General features: G+C 41.8%; 1 protein-coding gene across 6 annotated transcripts in view; it reads left to right on the forward strand.

Annotated features, from left to right (window-relative positions):
* The window catches only part of DCAF1 (DDB1 and CUL4 associated factor 1), a 50,801-nt gene that overhangs the window by 5,241 nt on the left and 21,935 nt on the right, over nt 1–23,625 (forward strand). For all 6 annotated transcript variants that reach the window (XR_009819775.1, XR_009819776.1, XM_062008028.1 and 3 more), the window contains 15 exons: nt 168–285; nt 4,914–4,990; nt 5,718–5,791; nt 6,740–6,853; nt 8,887–9,024; nt 10,016–10,519; nt 11,687–11,788; nt 12,959–13,117; nt 14,242–14,421; nt 15,279–15,488; nt 17,187–17,356; nt 19,045–19,169; nt 20,248–21,508; nt 22,445–22,643; nt 23,329–23,411. Coding sequence is in view for 4 of the 6 variants with exons in the window: in XM_062008028.1 (XP_061864012.1) it covers nt 176–285; nt 4,914–4,990; nt 5,718–5,791; nt 6,740–6,853; nt 8,887–9,024; nt 10,016–10,519; nt 11,687–11,788; nt 12,959–13,117; nt 14,242–14,421; nt 15,279–15,488; nt 17,187–17,356; nt 19,045–19,169; nt 20,248–21,508; nt 22,445–22,643; nt 23,329–23,411 (3,506 nt within the window). In the remaining 2 variants the exon portion in view is untranslated. The remainder of the gene's footprint in view (nt 1–167; nt 286–4,913; nt 4,991–5,717; nt 5,792–6,739; nt 6,854–8,886; nt 9,025–10,015; nt 10,520–11,686; nt 11,789–12,958; nt 13,118–14,241; nt 14,422–15,278; nt 15,489–17,186; nt 17,357–19,044; nt 19,170–20,247; nt 21,509–22,444; nt 22,644–23,328; nt 23,412–23,625) is intronic.

Raw genomic sequence — 23,625 nt, forward strand, 5'->3', positions numbered from 1 at the left:
GTTCTGTCAATCTCTTTCTTACTCCTTGTTGCTCAGTATTCATTGCCTCTTCCAAATGGACTGCAGTCTTTGTTTTAGATTATTTCCACAAATATAGTGAAGCTGTGTGTGACTTCTTCCTCATTTTTCTACCTTTTTTCTTCTTTGGCTTGTTCCATCTGCCTTAGGCTAAGCCATGACTTCAGGATCTGGGCATGTGGACTCCAAGGCTGAGCTCACTGCTTTGCTTGAGCAATGGGAGAAAGAACATGGCAGTGGGCAAGACATGGTCCCTATTCTAACCAGGTAAGATTTATTACATGAATTCCTATATCTGAATATCTGCAGTTACTTTTATCATGTGTTTGCTCAAGGGTTTTTTTGTACCCGGTTACCTGATGGTCTGGAAGTTGAACTGAGAATTGTTGGGATGTTTAAATACACACAGTTTTTGTTAAGAAATTTATGTTGCAAAGATGTTAGACTGTCTCTAAAACACGAATTTAGTTTTCTGAAATAGCAGAAATAAGGAGAGTCATTAAATAGGTGAAATAACTTTTGTTCTCTTCACCTAAAGCTTGTAAAACATTGATCAAGATTGAATGGGAATGTTGTTCCATCAGAATGGTGTCGGGGGGTTGTGATTGTAGTAACATTGGTCAGATCAAGCAAGAGGGTAAGAGTTCCTCCTTGGATGAATCAAGTGGATTATATGGACATGGGTTTGGTGAAGCTCACAGGGCACATCTAAAGTGTGAAATTTTAAAAGCCCTTTTTTGAAACTGGATATTGATTGACTGGCATTGTATTATATGGGTAAGGAAAATACTCCCTGCACCAATACATCATTTTTAGGAGATGTGTAGGTACTAGCAATGCCATTAACAGTAACGCTTCTTCTATTTCAAAAGAAACATTTGAATTATCAATTGCAGTTGTGGTCTCCCAAGCCAGGCCTCTTTTGAGTAAACTGACGTTATTTAACTGGGGATTCACAGACATTCCACCCAATTCCTCCCCACACCTCTGCTGGCTGACCCTGGCCTGCCTTGTCTGTGCAGAGAGACTTACTGCACTTGTCCACTCAGAGCAAGTCAGGTTTCTGTACTGCACTGCTCCATGTTGCTGGATCAGACAAGTCAGTGCACTGGTTCTGAGCTGGCACTGGGGGGAAGTAACAGGAATCTGGCAGAGCTTCTTGGCACAGATGTATGCCATGCCTCACCTAGTGGGCACAACTTTTTTGCTGTTCTTCCTATGTTTCAAAAAGAACAGCACAGAAGAGGGAGATGAGCAGCAGAAAGCTAATCCTAAACACTTTAAAATGAGTAGGTCTCTTGAAAATAACGAGACATGTTTTGGTGTAACTTTATTGTCTGATTTGTGCCTTCAAAGAAACATATGTTCTATTGCAAGGCTTTTTCTTGCAGGCATAAACAGCAGAAATTTACTACATTGTAAGAAATTTAAAGGCATTTGATTTAAACATGTCTTTTCTTGTGCTTATAGCAGTCTGGCACTTCTTGCTCCCCCTTAGCTCCTTGAATTCTCTACATTATTTATGCCCAGACAAGTCTGGTACCTCCCTTTTGGTTCTCCAAGGCTTCTGTGCGTGGATGGTGAAAGCTTGGGTATTTTGGCTTTAATATAGATTTAATATGGGAGATAATACAGATTTAAAGTAGATAGCAAGGGAGTCTACTGGCTGTGTCAGAAGCTGGATTTAGAGTGCTTCAGATATCAATAAAAACCATATGTCTGGTGGAAGCAGAGGGGTTTAAATACAGCAGAGGTTCAAAAGAATTTGCTGGGATAAATGCTAGGAATCCTCACCAAGTGGAACTGGTGTCCTCAGGCAGAGTAGTGCCCTTGAATATTGTTTTACACTTCAGGCAAGAGGAAGCTGTGGTCATGCATGTGGATGAGTGGTGGTTTTCTGCTTCCTTCTGCCTTCTGAGTTACATGGAGGGAAACTTCCCTGTGTGGATGGGGGTCCCTTACTTAAGGGCCAAGGCAACATATATGAGAGTGCAGTAGTGAGTGTTTCAATGGTACTGGGACAAGAAGAGCAACAGTGTGGCTTATAGGCCACAGCTGAATTGTCACTTGCAAATAAAGTGGTTCTCTGGATTTATAATTCTGAGGTGTCAGAAGGTATGAATTGAAGCAATTGCTTGGAAAACAGGTCAGCAAACAACAGGTATTTAATCTATGTGAGTTTCAATCAAAAATATTGTGATTCTACCAGAGCATTAGTTCATAGTCTGGATGCAAGTCATGTCTAGCCATTCTGGCAAATCCTGAGAGTCGAATCCTTTACTGTAGCTCAACGGCCTCTTTTGTTAAGGGAGTAAATCAGCAGCTTAATATCATACTTCACAAATCAAGTATGTTGTAGTATGGGGTCGTAGAGCAAATTATGCTGTTGCAATGTGTTGTAGAGGCTCAGATTGATCATTAATGCCAAATGATGGCATAGAGCAATATTAAGATGGCTTATATCATGCAATTTGAATAACTGGAGCATCTTTCAAAACTGACACACTTGTGGGTGTACCACTGCCTTATCCTTCCCCACCTACAAGGTGAGCTCAGTTTGTGACAAGTGAAAATGAGGACCTGACTAACTTTCCAAAGATGATTGCAGACCAGAAAGGAAGGGAAAGAACCCTCAAGTAAAACCTAGATCTTGTCTGCACACTCTGAAGTGGCTAGAGAACCAATATAATGCCAGGGGAACAAAGGAAATCCTGAAATCTGAATAACAGTTCAGTGGTTTTGTGAATTGAGTCTTGTTAAAGCCCTGTGTACCACATGCCTACGGTATGAGGTAGAAATGAGGTTTGTTAGTTATTTGACTCTCCTGTCTCTTCACCTGAGAACTGACAAAGCTGTTGATCTAGATAGGTTCATCCAGGTGGCTTCACAAAACACCTTTGTATGTGTCAGTTAAAAGAAGGGTATTGTGAGCAAGCTTGACTTTTTTTTCCCTTTTTGGTAAGTCACTTTTAAAGAGGCAGTGCTTTTTTACTTCAGTCAGACAATTGTCACTAATTGTCTCAGCCCCCCCATAATTGGTGATTCATGTACCTGTTTAATCTAGACTGTGATAATGTTGTTGTCCCTGAAACCACTCTGCAGCTTCAGCTGGCACACTGCTTGGCTGCCTACCTAAACAGGATGGACTGATGAGAATGTTACACTCCCTTTCCATGCTGCTTATCTGTCCTTTCTGGCACAGAATCAAAATGCTGATTATCACCTACAAGGACCTGTCCAGGGTGCAGCTTCTCAACTCCCCATTTGTCCCAGCTATCTGTCAGCAGGCACCCCTCAAGCTGGTAGTCTCATGGAGGGAGTTGTGGGGGGGGAATGAGGAGCTGACAGTGGAGTATTTGAGTAACTTGCTTTTGCCAGAAATTCAGGAGAGCGCAAACTGTGCCACCTGTTAGCAAGGGACACTGTTTGCATCTCTTCATATTTGGGTGCACTAAAGGTAAATATTAGAACCCCACAGGATAAACAGTTTGCAGAAAGGTAATTGGCAGATCAGAGAAAAGCAGGAAAGATCTCTGCTTATACCTGATGAGCTGGTTGTTCCTACAATCTGGGCAGGCTTCATAACATCGTCCTCTGTTGTACTGACAAGTCAGTGTAGTTCACAGAGGCACGAAGTAAGTATGGTTTTTGCCTCTTAATTGTCCCTGGGAACACAGGGTATTTCCTGGAAAGTGGTGTTGAGAGAGTAGAAGTCGGTGGTGTGCTGTAAGGGAAATCCCCTGGGGAAGACAAATATTTTTGCAGGGATTACTGCAGTCTTCCAGCAGTTTCCCCTCCTCTGTAATGAACTCTGCCTAGATCACTACCCTGAGGTATTAAAACCTGTGCTGTGCATAGATTCTGCACCCCACTCTAGACCTCAGCAGAGGGGAGGGAATGAGGTTTTATACCAAGCAAATAAGATTTAATTTGCTATTCTTTTTTAATACTGCTCTGTTTCACCTCAACCTGTATATATTTTTACTGTAACACTTCATGGAGAAAGACAGTAGATTACTATGGGCTTGTTTATTACTCAACCATGAGATAATCTCCCCTCTTCTTGATTTTGCTTCAACAGAAACAGTAATTTGTTTCCTTATTGCTCATTCTAAATGAATTAGAGCATAGAGTTTCTTGTCACTGCTGAGGCTGTTTCTTAGTTTAGGGGAAGACTTAGCTTCAAGACAACCTTTGATATTTTTAAAATGTTCTTAAAATGTGATGTATTTTAAAGGTCTATGAATAGGGAAGTGGCAGAGTTTCTCCTTGTCTTACCCGTTGTGCTAACTGACACGTGCTAAAAAGCTGAGCTTTGATGGAGCTGAAAGGATAAGCTAAGTAGAGGTTATACAACACTTTATTAAATATTAAAGGCTTTTATTATTACATGATATTATGAAAATGTAATATGCAAAAATAACAAATCATGCAGGCAGTCTGAGCTACTGCCCCTGCACAGACTGAATAGGAAGGAGGACTAAGTCACCCATTTAGGATGTGCTCTACTGCAAAAGAAGGTCTCTGTGATGGTGAGAAGTACCACTTAAACCTCTTATTTACTCTAGTTCTCTGCAATATGTCATAGAACATCGCCTGGACTCTAACCTGATTAAATAAAAGGTGTTGGGCCCTCCAGAGTGTCATGCTTGTGCATCACTGGGATGTTGATGTGAGTTCATTGTGTTTTAGTGCACAGTGAGGAGAGGTGAAATATTCAAGTCAGTTTTGTTTTCTCAACCCAGTATTGAGAACAGCCTGAAATCCTCTGGTGGCACTATAACTGTTCAAATGAAAGCTAAAGGAATGGTTTATAGTACTTAGATTGTGAGGAGTTGTGCACTGGGAGAAGACTGAGTGTGAATTCTGCTCATTTGATGTCGTTCCTTCTGCAGGATGTCCGAGCTGATTGAGAAGGAGACTGAAGAATACCGCAAAGGGGACCCAGACCCGTTTGATGACCGACACCCGGGTAAGATGTCCTGGGTGATTTTTAGCAGCACCAACACTGTCACAATGGATACCTGGGAATTCATATGTAAGAGCAATTCTTAGCCTGAGTGTGCCCACTGCTGATCAAGGTCTGATACTGCTTTTGCACTGGGTAATTGTGTTCTGTAGTACTGATATAGTGCAGTTTTGATGTTTGCTGCAAGATTTTGAGGTCCTGGGTAGAGTTTTGGAAGAGTTTCAGAGGCTCTTTTGTGACCTAAGGGCATGATTATAGTAACAAGTTGTAGTTAATGTGAAGGTAGTAGGTGTTACGTGGACAGAGAAGATGATATGTCTCAGATTATCTTGAACTTGATAAGTGCAGTGCTTTAGTATAGTTACATATAGCCACTGAGGCTTTTAATCTTATTATCCTTAGATTAAGGTTTTTTTGAGGTAACTTATATTTCCAAGTTTTACTGCAATAGTTTGCCAGATGTCTCCATTTTCACTGCCTACCAAAATAATAGTTCAGTACTGTTACACCACGAAACTGGATGGTGCTTTGACTAGTACACGTTCCAGGGAGGTGATGCCTACTAGAAAAAAGTGTTAAGTTGATGAATAATTCCTATGGTTTCTTCCGTAATTCTTCTGAGAAGGATCCTGTGAACTAGGGTATTCTCCAGTCAATTTGAAGACAGCAGTTCAATATTAATCTTCACATCTTGGGTAGGTAGGTAAGTCTTTTCCTGTTTCTCCCACAGGTCGAGCAGATCCAGAGTGTATGCTTGGTCACTTACTGAGGATACTTTTCAAGAATGATGACTTCATGAATGCGGTAGGTTTGGTCTGAGAACTGTGTCTGTCTTCCTGACACCTTCTTATGTGTTTTAATTTACTCTGTACTCCATTACCTCAGTACTTGTTTAATATTTATTTCACTGATGTCAGAACTATCTCTTCTGTAGCTTTGGTTTTTAAAGTAGATTTAAGTGCAATTTGTTTGCCACTGTTAAAGTGACTACAGGAAAGGGCATTTCATGAGCTGTTCAGAAGTGCTGGAGTATGTGTAGTAACAACTGAGTAAGTTCTTTTCAGTCTCTTTAAATACATGTAACAACTTTATAGAAACTAACAGTGATTATACTTTTAATAGGAGTTAATACCACTAATTCCAATGCCTTGTCTCTGACTACTTGGACGTGCCTGTAGGAGCATGTCAACTCTCTAGAAGGTTCAGGCAGAGAATTAGGAGGCAAAAGTCTGGCTTTCTTTCTCTCATTGATATACTCTAACAGGAGTTAATAGTGAGAATTTTTGTTACCCTCATGTCCCTGCAAGCATCTGTATCAGTGCACACTGCTGTAAGGATTCTGACAGGTTGCTTGCATGGCATGTGGCTTTCTGTCTTAAGCTGCAAGTGATTAGCAAACATACACGCTGTTCAAATGTGCTGGGGCTGATGTTAATTTTTTTAGCTATTACATTTTCATGTTCACATTGTTACTGAACTGCAACTCTTTTTAGGCATTTGTCTCTCCAAATCAGTGCAAGATAGATATTTAGTCACTGAACAACAGACCAGAGGAGAATTCTGTTTCTCTGAAATGTACCTTTAACTTCTGGGTACGGGAGGGAGCAGGTTAAAGGTCAGTCATCTTGAGATCCAGGGCTTACATCTGACATTTCTTTATCATTTTGCTGCTGTGGGAGTTGTAAGGCTTTAACTGCAATGCTTTTGGTCAGAGCTGAATTTCAAACCAGTGCTGTTCTTGATCTTCTCTAGCTGGTGAATGCTTACGTGATGACAAGCAGAGAACCTCCATTAAACACTGCTGCCTGCCGACTTCTTCTGGATATCATGCCGGGACTGGAAACGGCCGTTGTCTTTCAGGAAAAGGTATCATCTATTTGTATTAAGGCTTGGTTTTTAAGCTTAGTGCATTGTGTACTTCAACAGTCATTCCATTAGAGAAACCAGTAAAAAGCCATATTGAAATTATGTCTCAGGGAGACAGTCTGTTCTATGTGGTTTGGGGCTTTTTGGTCTTCAGTTGTTCAACTGATGAAATCTTGGGTATTTTGCAGCTTTTAACGTATAACAGGACTGATTCAAACAATGAAGCTGAAACTTCATGTTTTGGCAAATGTTACAATTTGAATTGTTTATAGGGCTGTGCAGGGAGCAGGCAGTATAGAACATGAAGGCTTGCTGTAGGAGTCTTGCCCAGTAATCTCCAGCTACAGCAGAGCAATAGCATTGTTGGAGCTAAGTGATAAGCAAGTCATACTTTAACTAAGCAGTCTAAAACCCACATGCTTTGTGGGGATTATCTGGGACTGTGATGGACAGCTGAATCAGACTGTTGTATGATGACAAGTGTGTTTTTCTAAAGCAATGTACAGGGAGTTGACAGTGAGGACAGGGTTGATTTCTCTCCTGAGCCACAGCTTCCTCATCTGTAGAAATTAATGTTTTTCTGAAGTTTGGAAATCACATAGTGATTTGTGTAAAGGTTCTGAATTTATTTCTTTACTACTGGAAATATGATGATGAGCTCTAAAGCATGAAAAAGAAAGAACAATGTGCTTCCTTTGTGAAAAATGTTGAGATCTTTGTGATCTGTCCAAAGGCTAAAGCCGTGAGACTTTGATCCACAAAAAGTAAAAGCAAGACAAACGTTTCCTATTTGTAGAGGAGATAGTCTCTGATTGAAAACTAAATCTCTCTGTGAATTGAAATGAATCTTTTTCAGTTACATTTTGCACTTGAATTACAGAGTTCTGTTGTGGCAGTTTGTGCGTCTGTACACACAGGCTTACGGGTCACTCCCAAATGAGGATACTGTTGGGGTCATCAAGAGGGCTTCTAGTGGCAGAGGGAGTTCACATCTCATCTCTGTATTCTTTTTTAATTACATAAGAGCATTCAAATAATAATGCAGTTTTCTTTAAACATGTAACAGGCAACTCTTTAAAAGCCCATAAGCTGAGAGTTCTCATTGAAATGTCTGTTTGTTATTTCTTTTAACTGATCTTTTATTGTATTATATATGTGATTCCAATGATGTGCAAGATTCCTCTCATGATAATGAAGTTTCAAAATCCAGTAGTGGTTAAGAGGACAAGATTAAATCCTTCATTCTAAACCGCTGTCTTTTTAATTTACTTTTCATTTTTAGATAAGAGTTACTCAGCCTTTTTAAGAAAGGTTGCCTGGCAGGGTGTGTTCAAACATTGCTGGTTTTGGTACTATTAAAAATATTAATCATATTATCTATGATTAACCATAATTAGCATTAATATTTTCCTATGTGTGGATTGCATGCAATTCTTTCTTCTCAAATATGATGAATTTCTGTCTGTGTTGATTTTACTATTTTGGTTGATGAGTAGTCAATATGTGAAGAGTTCCTCTGGCATTGGGTAGCTTGGTTATTTAAGTGACTTTTCAGTTTAGCCCTAGTAAGCTTTCAGTGAAAAGCAAAAAATTTAGCACAATTTCCATTCTACTTGGTGTAAGTTCAACACAGCTTCTTTGTAATCTGCTGAATTGCCAGAGATTTATTTTAATGAAAGTGGCAGGAACTTTGAGTGAGTTTGTTTCAGCTAATGAATTTATACCCTTAGTGTTTTGCTACTTCCTGGGCAGTAAATTGACTGGTCACTTCAGAAGATTTTTGTAGGTGTGGAAATCCTGATTCCAAATATCTGATTCTGAAAATAGTTTTATGCAGCTTAAAATCTTAGGTTTATTTCTTTGGTGTTGTTCCTGACATTTTATTCATCACACGATTGGTAGAAAATCTGCCCTGGCCTTTACTAAAGATAGTAGATAGAGAGATAGACAGAGAGAATTGTTACCAACTGGGACTGAGAAGTTAAAAATGAAATACAACTATTGTATTGCTTTTCTTATTTTCTTCATTCTAGGAAGGCATAGTTGAAAATCTCTTTAAGTGGGCACGAGAGGCTGATCAGCCGCTAAGGACGTACGCAACGGGGCTACTGGGAGGAGCTATGGAAAACCAAGATATCGCTGCAAATTACAGGGATGAGAACTCACAGCTGGTAATGATCTCTCAAGCACTTTTGTAGAGGAGAAAAAACTTGCTTCATTTTTGTTAATTTGTAGTGAGCTTATATTCGTGAGTTAATGTGTAGTTTTACAGTGGTGGTTACAGCATCCGTGGGAGTCAGTAGCTCTTGGTTTCCGTTCCTTCTTGTCTGTGCATTAGCTGAGGCTGGGGCATGTGGCCTGATTATTCTGTTACAGCAGTTGTGTTAAAAATGCCAATGAAAACATAAGCAGGCAAATACTCTGCTTTTTAGTGGGACTCGTATATTCATAGCTTCTTTAAAGAAAGTTTTCCAGAAGTTTTCCACCTCTAATAATCCCATGACATCATTATGTACTGAGGAGAGATTCTAAAATGAAAGGAGACAACATGGGGACAACTTAATATGAAATTGCCTTCACTTCTATTCTAAATCTTTCACCAGTTCAGTGTGGATTCTGTATGATGTTAATAATAGAGATGACTGTCGGAAGAAGGTAGGGTAGGCAAATTTGTCTCCGAGGACAAGTGTACACTGTATTGAAACATTGGTGAATTCTTATCCTTGCACAGATAAGGCCTTGAAAAAGTAAAAGCGTGATCTTAAGTTTAGTGGAATTGCAATTTATCAAAGCTGCTGCTTCAAAAGGGAACGTTGCCTTTATTCTGGGCAGGGCAGAGGTGATGGAAGGATGGTTGCAAGCTGGTAAGTGGCTCTGTTAGCACTAGTACATCTCATCTGCTCTTAATGGCTTTGAAGCCACTTTTTTCTCATTCAGGAGACTAGGTGCTGATATCTTCAAATTAAAGTAGCTGCAGCAAACAGAATTAGAGTTTTCTTCTTCACTTTGAAGCCATTCTTTCTGAGCAAACGTACACCACAGCATGCTCGACACTTTATGCTGTGAAGTTGCTTGTGTGATAAGAACAAAAAAACCAGCTGATGTGAGTTGCATGATCAAAGCAAGAAGTGTGTTCTCATGGTTGCTTCTTTCCTGAAACAGGTGGCTTTGGTGCTCAGACGGCTACGGGAGCTACAGGTCACCGAAATGACGACAAAGCAGGAAAACAAGCGCCCCAGCCCTCGGAAAGTGCCCTCAGATTCTCTGCTGCCTCTGGATGAGGAGGCTGTGGATATGGATTATGGGGAGATGGCAGTAGATGGAGAACAAGAGGAAGTTTCTGGTGATATGGAGATCTCCTTTCATCTTGATTCGAGTCACAAGACCAGTAGCAGAGTAAATTCTGCTACGAAGCTAGATGATGGGGGACTGAGGAAAAGCAAGTCAGGGAAACAGCATGAAAGAGACGGCTTCCGGAAGGCCAAGCAAAAGCTGGGCTTCTCTGCTGCAGAGCCAGAGCGGATGTTTGTTGAACTGTCCAACAGCAGCTGGTCAGAAATGTCTCCATGGGTCATTGGCACTAACTATACACTTTACCCTTTGACTCCTGCCATAGAGCAGAGGCTAATTCTTCAGTACCTGACTCCCTTAGGGGAGTACCAAGAGGTGAGTATATGAAGATGGGAGGAAGCACTCTGTGCTTGAATTCTCCAGAGAAAACGATGAGTGGTATTGTAGGGAAGTATTTACTGAACTGTTGTATCATGCTGTGATGTTTCCTGATATGATTAAAGATCAGTAACTTTTCCTGAGTTGTTGATGGCTTCAAATTCATGAAGTTTGAGTGTTACTTGGTAGGTAGTACTCAAACCTGAACATAGCAAGTGTGTGGTCTAGTAGCTGGAGCATGGCACTAGGAATTTTATTCCTGGTTTCTGTTAGATTGGGTGATTGTTTGCATGACACAGGGCAAGTCACTTTGTTTGAAATAGAGGCATTTTTCCCTATTTCTTCTGATAGACTCCTGCAATTGAAAGTCTGAAGAACTAATGAACTTGAAATGCTAAATGAAATGGTAACCTCTGCAGTAGTTTTGATGAGAAATGGCAGTGCCCATATTACACAGATGCTTTTGAGAGCTGTTGTTACTTACATGGACAAAGTAGTTGGGCAGATTTACCAGTGTTTCCTATTTGTATATAACTCAAGTTAGCATAGGTCTGCAGGCCACCTTTATCTCTGTCTAGTTTCTTTTTAGGCAGTTTAATTTGGAACAGAACAAAGCAACACAGTTTTGCCTTGTGACATATTACGTGTGTGTGCACGTGTGTGCCTTGTTTCTGTGAGAGCCAAAGAAACTATTATCCCCCTAATACCCTGCATGCTGACTGCATCACTTCATATCCCAGCAATAACAGGATATACAAGTAGGAATTAATACTGTAAAGCTGTTATGCAAATAACTATGCGAAGGCTTTTGGTTTGTTGCCCTGCTCTCCTGTTTTTTTCAGTTGTTGGGTAGTTGTCTTTGCACAGATGGGAAGTGGAACCTATCACCAGGGTGTATGTGTGGACTTGCCACAGCTGCACTTGAAGGAGAGTCTTAACATTTTCGTGTGGCAGCTGTCATACACCTTGCTGCAGTCAGCAGATGTATTACAAGAGGTCTGTTAACCTTTATTGCTTCCTATGGATGGAGCTGGTTACCACTGACCTCTCATAACAGGTATCTGCAAATAGGGGAAAACTGGGGGTTTGAGGTAGTAAAAACCAAAAGAGACCTTGTATTTCTCAAGAAGCATTCAGCTAGTCTCTCACTTTTGTTTTTCTCAGCTACTACCCATCTTTATGCAACTGGGATCAAGGGACCTAATGATGTACTACATCGATTTGAAGCGAACCAATGATGTGCTGCTCACTTTTGAAGCCCTTAAGGTAAATTCTGTTCATGATGCATAAAACACATCATAAACCTTGTAAAAACATTCAGTATCACTGCTGCATGTGTTGAAGGCAAATGCTCACCTTCTTTAGGCCTGTGTGTCTTGCAGGGTTCCATGGGACTGGCTTTCCCTCAACTTGAATGCATTGCACTTCTGGGTTTATAACTCAAGGTTTTAAAATAAAAAAACAGAGGGAGGGAATAAAAGGATCTGAATTTTTCAGGAAGTGCCACTAATTTCACCTGCCATCTGCCTATTTGAAGATGATAAAAATTCCTTTTCTGTCAAATACATGTGTTTCTGCTGCCCTTAGAGTTGTTTCACTACCTGTATGGGGTAAGAAGCATAAGCATCTTACTCCCAGAAGTTCCAGCACAACATCTCTGAGCTTAATGTTTGAAATGCCGTAGTTTTGTGTGAGTTGTCCTTACGGTTACCTCCCCAAGGTACAAAACCACACAAAATAACCTTATTCAAGCCAAACCTTCAGTCTGGCAGCACCAGTTAAATTTTTCTGTGAGTTCTTTCCCTCCTTCACAATAACTTCTCTGCCTCAGATCCTCTAGTGTCATCTTTCTCTCTGTTTCATTGTGATTTGTCCAAGAACTTTATTTACAAAGAACACTGTTTCTACAAAAGGTGGAGGTTACCTGAGTTGGGAGTGATGTGGGGTTTACAGTGGTTCTTACTGTTTCCTCTTAAGGTGCTTGTAATATAGAAAAGTAATCTGTAACAAACTTCAGCACAGCTGCAGACTTCTGTTTTGACAAAAGCCTTTAAACTTCATGTTGTAAAATTCTTCTTGCTGGCAATATGGCGTATACAAAGTGTGCATGCAAATTTAGATACTTCTTACTTATAATGGTGAGTTAATATGAAAAGAAGAGGAACACAAAGTGGCCTGTTGGATAATTTCTGAGCTGTTGTAATTTTTTTGTATTTCTTCTGTGAGATGTTTGAAACAAAATGATAGGGCCTCTTGTTTTTGTCATTGGGATAAACACTCCATTGTGCAGTTAGACATAATGGGAGGAGGAAATAAGGTGGACAAAGCACAGCATGCTTTTTTTTCCTGCTGTCTCTTTTTCTTTGGGGCAGGGGATGGAATTAATTGATGACAATCTGAAGAATTCCAGACTAATCTGCTTTTATCCTTCCTCAGCATTTGGCATCGTTGCTGCTGCACAACAAGTTTGCAACGGAGTTTGTTGCTCATGGAGGAGTGCAAAAGTTGCTGGAGATTCCTCGTCCTTCCATGGCAGCAACAGGGGTCTCCATGTGCTTATATTATTTGTCTTACAATCAAGATGCCATGGAGAGGGTAAGAAGTATTCCTTCACTGTAACTGCAGTGTTTCCCATCATTTCCGAGAGTTTCTACCTGTGTTCGAACAGTGAATAAACATTCCTAAACTAAAAAGCAAATTTATATAGAAGACTTAGGTATGTGCAGAGGCAATAGGAAGTGTGTAAATAATGGTGTGTTTGAGTATTTTGTCTCAATACTGTGGATGTGAGTTTCTAGGGAATTAACTGAAGATCTCTGTCTTGTTGGCATTGTCTCAATACTTTCATCATCTTTTTTTATCCTATTATTCTCTTTCCCTCAAAAAAAGAAAGGAAAAACTCCTCTCATTTGTCTCTCCTGTCTTTCAGAGGAAGCCAGTTTCAAGGAGCAGTCTCTTGTCACTGAGTCCATGCCAAGCCTCAGGTCTTGGGGGGGAAGCAAGGCTGGAGCTGTTAGCACTGTATTCTCTGAGTATGTCCAACACCATCAGAGACCAAAAATTCTGCTAACTTGGCATATAGCAGCTGGTGCCAGTGCTTCAGCTCTCTGCTGTTTCTCTTGATGCTGACTCTGGCAAGGATTGAGTTGGTAGAAGCTAACAACTGTGTAGAAGTGCAGTTTTGAGCATGTGGACTGCATGTCTCAGAATCAGGGTCTGCGAAAACAAAGACCAGCTCAGTTGTCTGTTTCCAGCGAAAGTGAGGCTTTAGGTTTGCATTTGATGATCCTTGCAGTTCTCCTAGACTTCAATGCTAGCAGAGTTTGCTAGAACTTCAACATAGTGTGTGATACTGTTCCACTGAGAAGGATTTATCTTTCTTCAGTAGAAACTTCTCTGTCTCTAATGAAACATTCTTTGGATAGTTTGAAGTGCTATAGAGAAAGGCTGCCTGGAGTTGTGTTTCACTAAGACTGCTGGATTTGTTTAGATGTGGGAATAGACCAATTGCTAGTCCTACATTGCCACATCATAACCTCTAGTAGTGTCACAGGGGCTTTCTTTTATTGGTCTGGAAATGGGACTTTTCATTTCATGTCTTGGATGTCCCAAGTCAAGCTGGGAGTAACTGGTTTTTTCTGTTTGCCCCTCAAAGAACCCTCATTCACCTGAGACAAACTCTCTTCTTTCCTTCTTAAGAATGTTCTTTTGCTTTCTAGGTGTGCATGCACCCTCATAATGTGCTTTCAGACGTAGTAAACTACACCTTATGGCTAATGGAGTGCTCCCATGCCTCAGGCTGCTGCCATGCTACCATGTTCTTCTCCATTTGCTTCTCATTCCGTGCTGTCCTGGAGCTGTTTGACAGGCACGATGGCCTTCGACGTCTGGTTAACCTGGTAAGGCTTGTAGTTTCAGGTGGTGAACAGGGTTTTTAGTGTCAGGTTTTGTACCCTTTACAGTGTAAATGTGGAGAGTTCTGTTCTTCTTTTTGGTTTTGCTTCATTTCTTTTCCTCCTCAGTTCCCGAGAGATGGAGAGATGGGGTGAGGTTTCTAGGCAACATACACATGAATCCCTTTATTGTTATTATTTTGATGATGATGATTGTCCAGAGACTTGTTGTCTTTTGAGAGCTTTTTAGTGCAGCTTCAGGGTTAAGCAGTACTTACTCAAACAGTGGTGGCTTAGTGGTAGTTCAAATGTGTCTCACCATTCCAAAGACATGTGAAGTATTGTAATGCATCCTTTTGGACACAGATAAATCCAGCCTTGTTCCAGAAGAGGTACAACTGTGTTTGTTCTGTAGTATCCACAGTACCTTATAGGCATAAATTATACTCTATCTGTAAAAAAAAATGGATATCTACATGGTGTGTACTCCTGATAGCTTGGGTTGTGTCTAACTCGGGGTCATGAGCAATGCAGGATGTAAGCACACTTTGTGTTGTGTAATATAATGCCTAATAGCATTAGGTACAACACTGCCTCCAGACCTACACTGATGTCACTTCTGGATTTTGTTGTAGATGGTGGGGGGGGGGGAAATTGTTCTTTTTGGGGTTATTATTCATCCGTGCAGTTGGCTTTTACTGTTCAGAGAGCTCTCAGAGAGCATGCTTGCATGTCTTGTGTAGCAAAGTGAGTGAGTTTGGCTTTGGTACAAATGCAGCTGAGAATTGTAGGTGCTTTTTTGCCAAAAAAGTCAACTGATGAACCTTTTTTCATTACCCCCATCCCTCAACCTCTTCCTGAAGATAAGCACTCTAGAGATCTTAAACCTGGAAGACCAAGGAGCCCTCTTGAGTGACGATGAGATCTTTGCCAGTCGCCAGACTGGGAAGCACACCTGCATGGCCTTGCGCAGATACTTTGAGGCTCACCTTGCTATCAAACTTGAGCAGGTGAAGCAGTCACTGCAGCGCACCGAAGGCGGCATTCTGGTCCATCCACAGCCTCCCTACAAGGTGAGTGGCACGTTGCAAGTTGTTAACATGGTTGATCCATCTTTCAGGAGAAACTAAGCTGTGGGATAACTAGGCAGTGTGCAAGTTGTAGGGGTAGGGATGGGGATTTTTTAACTTGTACTCTTTTTCTAGAAGGACTGTGGGCAGTAGGTGCAGAGAGGTTCTGCTCCCCCTCTACTCTGCTGTCCTGAGACTGCATCTGGAATATTGTGTCCATTTCTGGGTACCTTGGTTCCAGGAGGACAGATTGCTGCTGGAGAGAGTTCAGAGCAGGGCCACAAAGATGATGGAGTGGAGCATCTCCCTTGTGATGAAAGGCTGAGGGAGCTGGGGCTCTTTAGCTTGGAGAAGAGGAGACTGAGGGGTGACCTCATTCATGTTTACAAATACATAAAGGGAGGGTGTCAGGAGGCTGGAGCCAGGCTGTTCTCAGTGATGGCCAGTGATAGGACAAGGGGCAACGGGTACAAGCTGAAACAGAGGAGGTTCCAAAGAAACACAAGGGAAAACTTCTTCAGTGTGAGGGTAAGGGAACACTGGCAGGGGCTGCCCAGATGGGATGTGGAGCCTCCTTCTCTGGAGACATTCAAACTCACCTGGACAAGTTCCTGTGTGACCTACTCCAGGTGGTCCTGCTCTGGCAGGGGGGTTGCACTGAATGAGCTTTCAAGATCCCTTCTAACCCTTAAAATTCTGTGGCTCTGTGATACCTCATTGGAAAAATACAGCAGACCCTGTGAGGTTCATCTGAAGTACATTTGATTAAGGTTTCTGCTCATCTACTGTGTTTCCTTTTCCATCTCTCAAAAAATTAAAGGCAGGTTGTTTTTGATGCTCATAGTTTTTTCCATGCTTTTAATCTCTGAAAGTACATAATCTGCATGTACAGAAAAATGCATAGTGCCAAAGAAATTGGAAATAGGTTTGATGTGATAATGACAACTGAAATGTATCTTCTAGACAAGAATTTTTAGGAATGACCTGGGAGATTCCTGTGTTGGCCATGATTTTTTTCCCTACTTTCTCCCTGCAAAGTAGTTTTTAAATTCTTTTTTTTTTTAAACTGAATTTTACCTCTGCTTGTTTCAGGGGTGCACATTCACCTGTGGTTTCTGCTTTCATTCATAATGTTTTTCTAGTAGGGCTGAAATAAGAGAATGTAGGGTTTTTTCTTCTGCAAAAATCACTTTATTTTCAGTAACTAAAGAAATGTATGTAAGCTGTTGCCTTCTTGTGTAACTTTTAAAAGACATTGGAAGGCAAGCTTATTAGGGATTTCTTGGTTTTCTTTAGTATGGTTTGTAGTCAGAAACTGTAACTAAATGTTTGTTGCACTATTTTGATATTTTAATAAAAAATGATGATCCAGTGACTACTAGACTGGTAGCTTAAAGGCAGAGAAGCATTTTAACTTGATGTAACCTTTCTTCTCCCTAAATTGCCTTAAACCTTCTAGGACTTCAAAGAAACTTACAGGATATAAATCACAAGCTTATTAATGTATATTATAGTGACAGTTGCTGTGTTTTATATAACTGGGGAATAAACCAGAAAGCAAATACTGAATCTGCAAGAGGCAGTGGTAGTCTGCTCTTTGAGGGTGCAGTTTCCAGTTAAATCTTAGCAGTGAGGGACTTGATGTTCAAGTTGATAACCCTTGTGATATCTTTCTAATGCTTCCAACTGGCTTCCCTGCAGGCCTGTTCGTACACTCATGAGCAGATTGTAGAGATGATGGAGTTCCTGATTGAGTATGGTCCAGCTCAGCTCTACTGGGAGCCAGCAGAGGTTTTTCTCAAATTGTCTTGTGTCCAACTCATGCTCCAGCTCATTTCAATAGCCTGCAACTGGAAGACATACTACGCAAGGTGAGCTGTTTGCTCTGGTGCCATGTCTTAGTGCAGTAAGCTGTAACTCATGGACAGGACATTGTATTTCTAGATTTTCTATCTCTGTTAGCATTTAAAACCAGGCACATACTGGTTAGTACTGTTAGGGTCTAGGGTGTGGCCATACACTGCTTATGAAAGTTAACAACATGGAAAGCAGGACTGAAATTTTAAGGTAGAGAGAGAGTTGCCATGAGATTTCTGAAGAGCCAAAATGCCTTGGGCCTTTGATTTCTGAGAAATCAGCTTCATAGTAGAGCTCAGTCAGAATTCTGTGCTACTTTTTGTGTCTCAAAACCTGTTTATCTTTTTGTTTGAAGGTTTTCTAGCCTTCCTCTGAGTAGAGGATGAATTCAAGACATATCTTAATCCAAGAAAGAGGTGAAGTGTCTGTTTGAGTGTAGTAAGTTTAGCTGACTCAAAAGAGGACACGGTACCACTTTGATTTGTTGGTATTTGAAGTTCATTGAACAGATACAACTTTTCAAAGGAGTTCTGTCAATATGCAGCAAGGCAGCATTTGGGGAGGGGGGAGGGGGAAGTTGATGATTGTTACTGTTCATGGCTCAGGTTCATGTACCTCAATGATCCACTACCAGCTGTGAGGCCACCATGATATTCTCTTATTTTTCTCTGGTACCTCTTCCCTCCACCTCCCAAACCCCCAAAAATCTGCAGTATCCTTACTGTTGCAAAAAAAGGGTAACTACCACCAGGGTCTGATAGAATGCCATTAGGATCCTGTCCCTGGCTTAAAAGGAGGATGGGTGCAAATTTCCAGCATCTGTTGATCCTGATGGCCATCTTCTCCCCAGAGTGAAGTCTCTTGTCCCCAGTCCTCTGCAGAGACATGCTCACTGTCTGCTATAACTAGTTGTCATCGATGCTATTCTTGTCACCAGGACTCCCTCCTCCTTATTTCTGCTCCCTGCAGGAGCTCCTTGCCTAACTTAACTTGAAAGCCTTTGAAATCTGTTTTGCATTTGCAGTCCCCCGTCTTTCTCTCTCTCTCTCTCTCTCAGGTTACACTCTCCTGGGCAGCTTCTCCTGTTTCTTACTCTCTGCAGTCTACCTGGGTTAACTCCTACTTCTCCATACAGGCTTACAAACCTTCCCCCCTTCTCTTGTATTGTTCTAGTATTCCACCTCTTGCTTACCAGCCCCTTTCATCTTCCACCCATCAGTGTCTCTCTTAATCTGGTGCCTAAGTTGATGCCATTTTCCCTGTCAAAGTTGTCTGTTGTATTGCTGAACAGTTTCCCTTCACTTCTGAAAAACTTCCTTCTTAGTTGACTGGTGACAAGAGTTTTTTTCAGACAGCAGTGTTTCCCAACTAAGATGTAGAGTTAGGTTAGATAAAGAAGGGTGATTTAGAATGCTCTTCTGGATGTCTTGACATTCTTATTTGTATAAATAAAAAATCACAGTGCTTTTAGGAGCCTGTGGGCAGTGTGAGACAAATGACAGACTGCACGAGAGCACTGCCTTCTGTGGAGACCTGCCCTTTAATAGTGGAACTTTCTAAAATCAAAAGGCATCATCAAATACATCAGATGGGACTGATGTACTCTGACTTGTTGGAGTAAAATAGACTGAATACTGATTTATGTAGTTGAAACAACTCTGCATGTACATCTCTGAGCAGTTCTTCTGTTGTTGTCTTCTAGGAATGACACAGTACGATATGCTTTGGATGTACTAGCCATCCTGACTGTGGTTCCTAAAATCCAATTGCAGCTGGCAGAACCTGTGGATGTGTTAGATGAAGCTGGATCTACTGTTTCCACTGTGGGTAAGCTGAATATTGTCCTGATGACTTAAACACTTGCAACTGTCTTCAGCTAGGTGGTTTTTAGCTGACTGTTTCTCACCTACAGTGAGACAAGGGTTAAAATAATTACTGTCCAGGATGCAAATAAATGTGAGAGTAGACTCTGGTTAAAATTGTGTCATGATTAGCACTGTGTTGAATTACAAAGTTGAAGTTGTGGTCTTTGGCTTACACTTGTTTTTAAGAGCTCATTAAATACAGATAGAGGCAAAACTAATTTTGTAGTGGGACTATTAGGTTCCCTCAATTTCCCAGAAATTTGGGTCTCCTGAGGATATGGCATTTGAGAATGAGAGAAGAACAATTATTGCTGTTGGACTTGTGCTCTAACTGGCTACCTGCATGTGAATGAGGTAAGCCTTAGGTCTGATCCAGGCACATGCATTAACTGGGGCCTGACTCTTTTAAGAAAAGGAAAATAAAGGTGGACAGAGTACTAGATATAGGCAAAAGACAATTTCTTTTGCACAAAACCTTTGTCTAGATGGAATGGTAGTTCCTTCTTGATCAGAAAGTGAGGGCTTTGATCTTCTGAAATGGACTCGCAGGAATTCTGTCTAGGGGAGGAAAAACCCAAACCTGAAGTATCATTTCCACCTGACTTCTTTTGGAAGCTGAGATAGGGCTTGGGTTTTTTTTTCCCTCCATAACACAGTTCTGTTCCTTCCTCTCCTTTCTAACTTGTTACTATTTATACAAGACAGTTGCTTTCTGCAGTAAAAATCAGAGACATACCTGTGCATCTTGCTCTGTGCCAGGTATCTCAGATTTTGCATTCCCAAGCCATGCCTGATCACTACCTCTGAAGGATTGTTTGACTCCTTACCTACTGATGATGAACTGGAGGAGCATAAGCATAGGAAAACGTTTTCCCAGGGAGGTAGAAGAATCCATCTCAGACTAGTTGGCAGTACCTCAGAAATTCCCAGAATGAAAAGAACTGCCTGTTTTCCTCAGATTTGTCACAGACTCACGTATTTGTCTCATGAACTGTGTAAAATACATCTTAGAGTAATAAAGTATTTCTTTCCCTCACTAGGTATTAGTATCATCCTTGGAGTTGCTGAGGGTGAGTTTTTCATTCACGATGCCGAGATTCAGAAATCAGCCCTTCAGATCATCATCAACTGTGTCTGTGGCCCAGATAATCGGATCTCCAGTATTGGTAAATTCATCTCTGGAACTCCTCGGCGAAAACTCCCTCAGGCCCTCAAGAGCAGTGAGCACACCTTAGCTAAGATGTGGAACGTGGTACAGTCCAACAACGGCATCAAAGTGCTGCTGTCCCTGCTGTCCATAAAGATGCCGATCACAGATGCGGATCAGATCCGAGCGTTGGCCTGCAAGGCCTTGGTGGGGCTGTCACGCAGCAGCACTGTCCGGCAGATCATCAGCAAGCTGCCCCTCTTCAGCAGCTGCCAGATCCAGCAGCTGATGAAGGAGCCTGTGCTGCAGGACAAGCGCAGCGAGCACGTCAAGTTCTGCAAATACGCTGCCGAGCTGATCGAGCGCGTCTCGGGGAAGCCGTTGCTGATCGGCACCGATGTGTCCCTGGCTCGGCTGCAGAAGGCAGATGTGGTGGCCCAGTCAAGGATCACGTTTCCCGAGAAGGAGCTCCTGCTCCTGATTCGGAACCATCTCATCTCTAAGGGCCTAGGAGAAACTGCATCTGTCCTTACTAAAGAGGCCGACCTACCCATGACTGCAGCGTCTCATTCATCTGCCTTCACCCCCGTTGCAGCCGCGGCCTCTCCCGTGACCCTGCCTCGCACTCCTCGCATAGCTAACGGCATCTCGGCCCGTTTGAGTAGCCACACCTCTGTAGGTTCCACTGCCGCTTCTGTCCACGCTCAGGCAAGGCCATCGGCGTCCCAAGGTCCGCTTGCCCTTCCGGGCCCTTCTTACGCCAGCAACTCTCCTCTGATTGGCAGGATTAGCTTTGTCAGGGAGAGGCCATCTCCCTGCAACGGCAGAAAAATCAGAGTGTTGCGACAAAAATCGGACCATGGCGCCTACAGCCAGAGCCCAGCTATCAAAAAGCAGTTGGACAGACATCTTCCTTCCCCACCCACGCTGGACAGTATAATCACAGAGTACCTTAGGGAGCAGCATGCCCGCTGCAAGAACCCTGTTGCCACCTGTCCCCCTTTCTCTCTCTTTACTCCCCACCAGTGTCCTGAGCCAAAACAGAGGCGCCAAGCGCCAACTAACTTTACCTCACGGCTGACCCGCAGGGCGGCCTTCCCCAAGTACGGAGGTGTGGATGGTGGCTGCTTTGATAGACACCTTATATTTAGCAGGTAAGGAAGAAAAAGGTTTCTTGATCCCTCTCAGGATGTACCCTGTGCCAAAAAGCCTTACCTGCATTCAGGCTGCACGGCCCCACAGTGGAGTATCCTTGAAGAATTAAAACAGTTTTAATTCAACAGTGACAAGTGGGAAAGGCTCAAAAGGCATTTTTCTAAGTTGTTCTGTTTCTCTTTTCCTTAGTACTGACCCTTAGTACATAAACCACCCTTGATTTTCAACATTGTGTTAATTCATTAGCAGCATTGACTAATGAAGCTCATAGCCCATTGTTGTCCTTTGGAAGGTTAAGTATGTAACACCAGCTTTACAAGAAAGCATAGCATAGCCTTGAGGATAGAGGGCTGACTGAGGCAGGACAGAAGAATCTCTGTTGCTCTTGCAGCTGAATCCACAGCACTGCAAGTTGTCAGCCTTTTTACGTGGCCTCTCTTTGTTGAGGTTAAGTTGGAATATGATGCAAAGTTTATAAAAATAAAGATGACACAGATTAAAGCATCTTCGCAGTGAGAGCGCTGTCACCTTGGGGAATTTTGATGACAAGAGGTTATTTGGCTGATGTGCCATGCCTTCTTGTGTTGAGTGTTTCAGAACTGTTAGAAAATGTTTTGCTACCTCTCTGTACTTATCCAGGTGTTGACATTACAGGTTTCCCATCAATCCAGCTTTGGAGACAGACTCCAAGTGCTTCAACTTAATAATGTACTTTAGCAGAAGTACTTAATAGCACAAAACAAATGCTGAAACATAGCAAACGCTGTTGAACTTACACACTTGAGCACCTGTCTTAAAATTGACACTGAGCTTGTCCTGTAGAGAGCTATAACTTGAACCTACATGATTTTTAAGGACTGGATTTAATATAATCACAGTGTTTCAGTTTTGCTTTTCCCTCTTTTGCGTGATCCTTGTATTTCTGCCTTCTCTAGGTTCCGTCCCATTTCTGTGTTCAGGGAAGCAAATGAGGATGAGAGTGGCTTCACCTGCTGTGCATTTTCTGCAAGAGAACGATTCTTAATGCTGGGTACTTGCACGGGGCAGTTGAAACTCTATAACGTGTTCAGTGGACAAGAAGAGGCCAGTTACAACTGTCATAACTCTGCCATCACGCACCTTGAGCCATCCAGGGTAAGTAATCAAAGACCTGTTTTGAGTTTTAGTAGTTCTTACAGCCTAAGCCCTGGTATGTTTTGGGCCCATCTGGGTCTGTAGATCTAAAATGCAGCTGGTGTACAATGGCTGCCATTAAAGTACTTGTAATAGTTACACACTCCCTCTGTGAGTTCTCCAGTTATTTTTTGCTTCCCATGATAACAGAGAAGATGCACAGTGGCCATGTGTCTTCATAAGCAATGAATATATACGTCTGGAAGTGGAAAAATGCTTAAACTGAACGTGTAAAATAAAAGTGAGATAAGATACCAGAGTTTATGTAACCTCCCTTTATTGGAGAAAGAAATATTTCAGGGAATGGTTCTAGGAATAAATAAAAGGTTTATATGGAGAATAAACTTCACTCACGGGACATCAAATTCAAGCATGGATTATACTGGTTGTATCTGCAGTTAACATCATAGATCATTCTCATTGTTATTTGGAACCTTCTTTCTCTGCAAGAGCTCTTGATATTATACATAGCACTAGATACCTAGACTTTATCCCCATAGGAGTAGTTTAGTAAACACAAAATCAGCTATAGTTGTTAAATTCATCTTGTAATTGTAATGCAAATTGTGCAGGTAAAATGATAACCTCTGTTTTTCCTGGTGCTCTTTTCCCTTCCTCCCCCCTCCACTCCCATCTTGAAATTTAGGATGGATCTTTATTGTTGACATCTGCTACGTGGAGCCAGCCTCTGTCTGCGTTGTGGGGAATGAAGTCTGTCTTTGATATGAAGTAGGTATACTCTGATCCAGTTGGGGGTAGCTTGCAGTCAGAAGAAGCTTTCAGTATAGGCAGAAACCCTAGGAACAAACTCTATAAGAGAACAGTACAGCACAGCTCCCACAGTGCCTCTTGTGAACAAATAAAATATGCTCCTTTTCTTATGTTTAGTATCTTCCCTATTTTATTTGGTGCAGATAGCTTTGCTAAATTCTAACTACTTACG

Source organism: Colius striatus, chromosome 15 (genome assembly GCF_028858725.1).
Source record: "Colius striatus isolate bColStr4 chromosome 15, bColStr4.1.hap1, whole genome shotgun sequence".
Taxonomy (NCBI): Eukaryota; Metazoa; Chordata; class Aves; order Coliiformes; family Coliidae; genus Colius; species Colius striatus.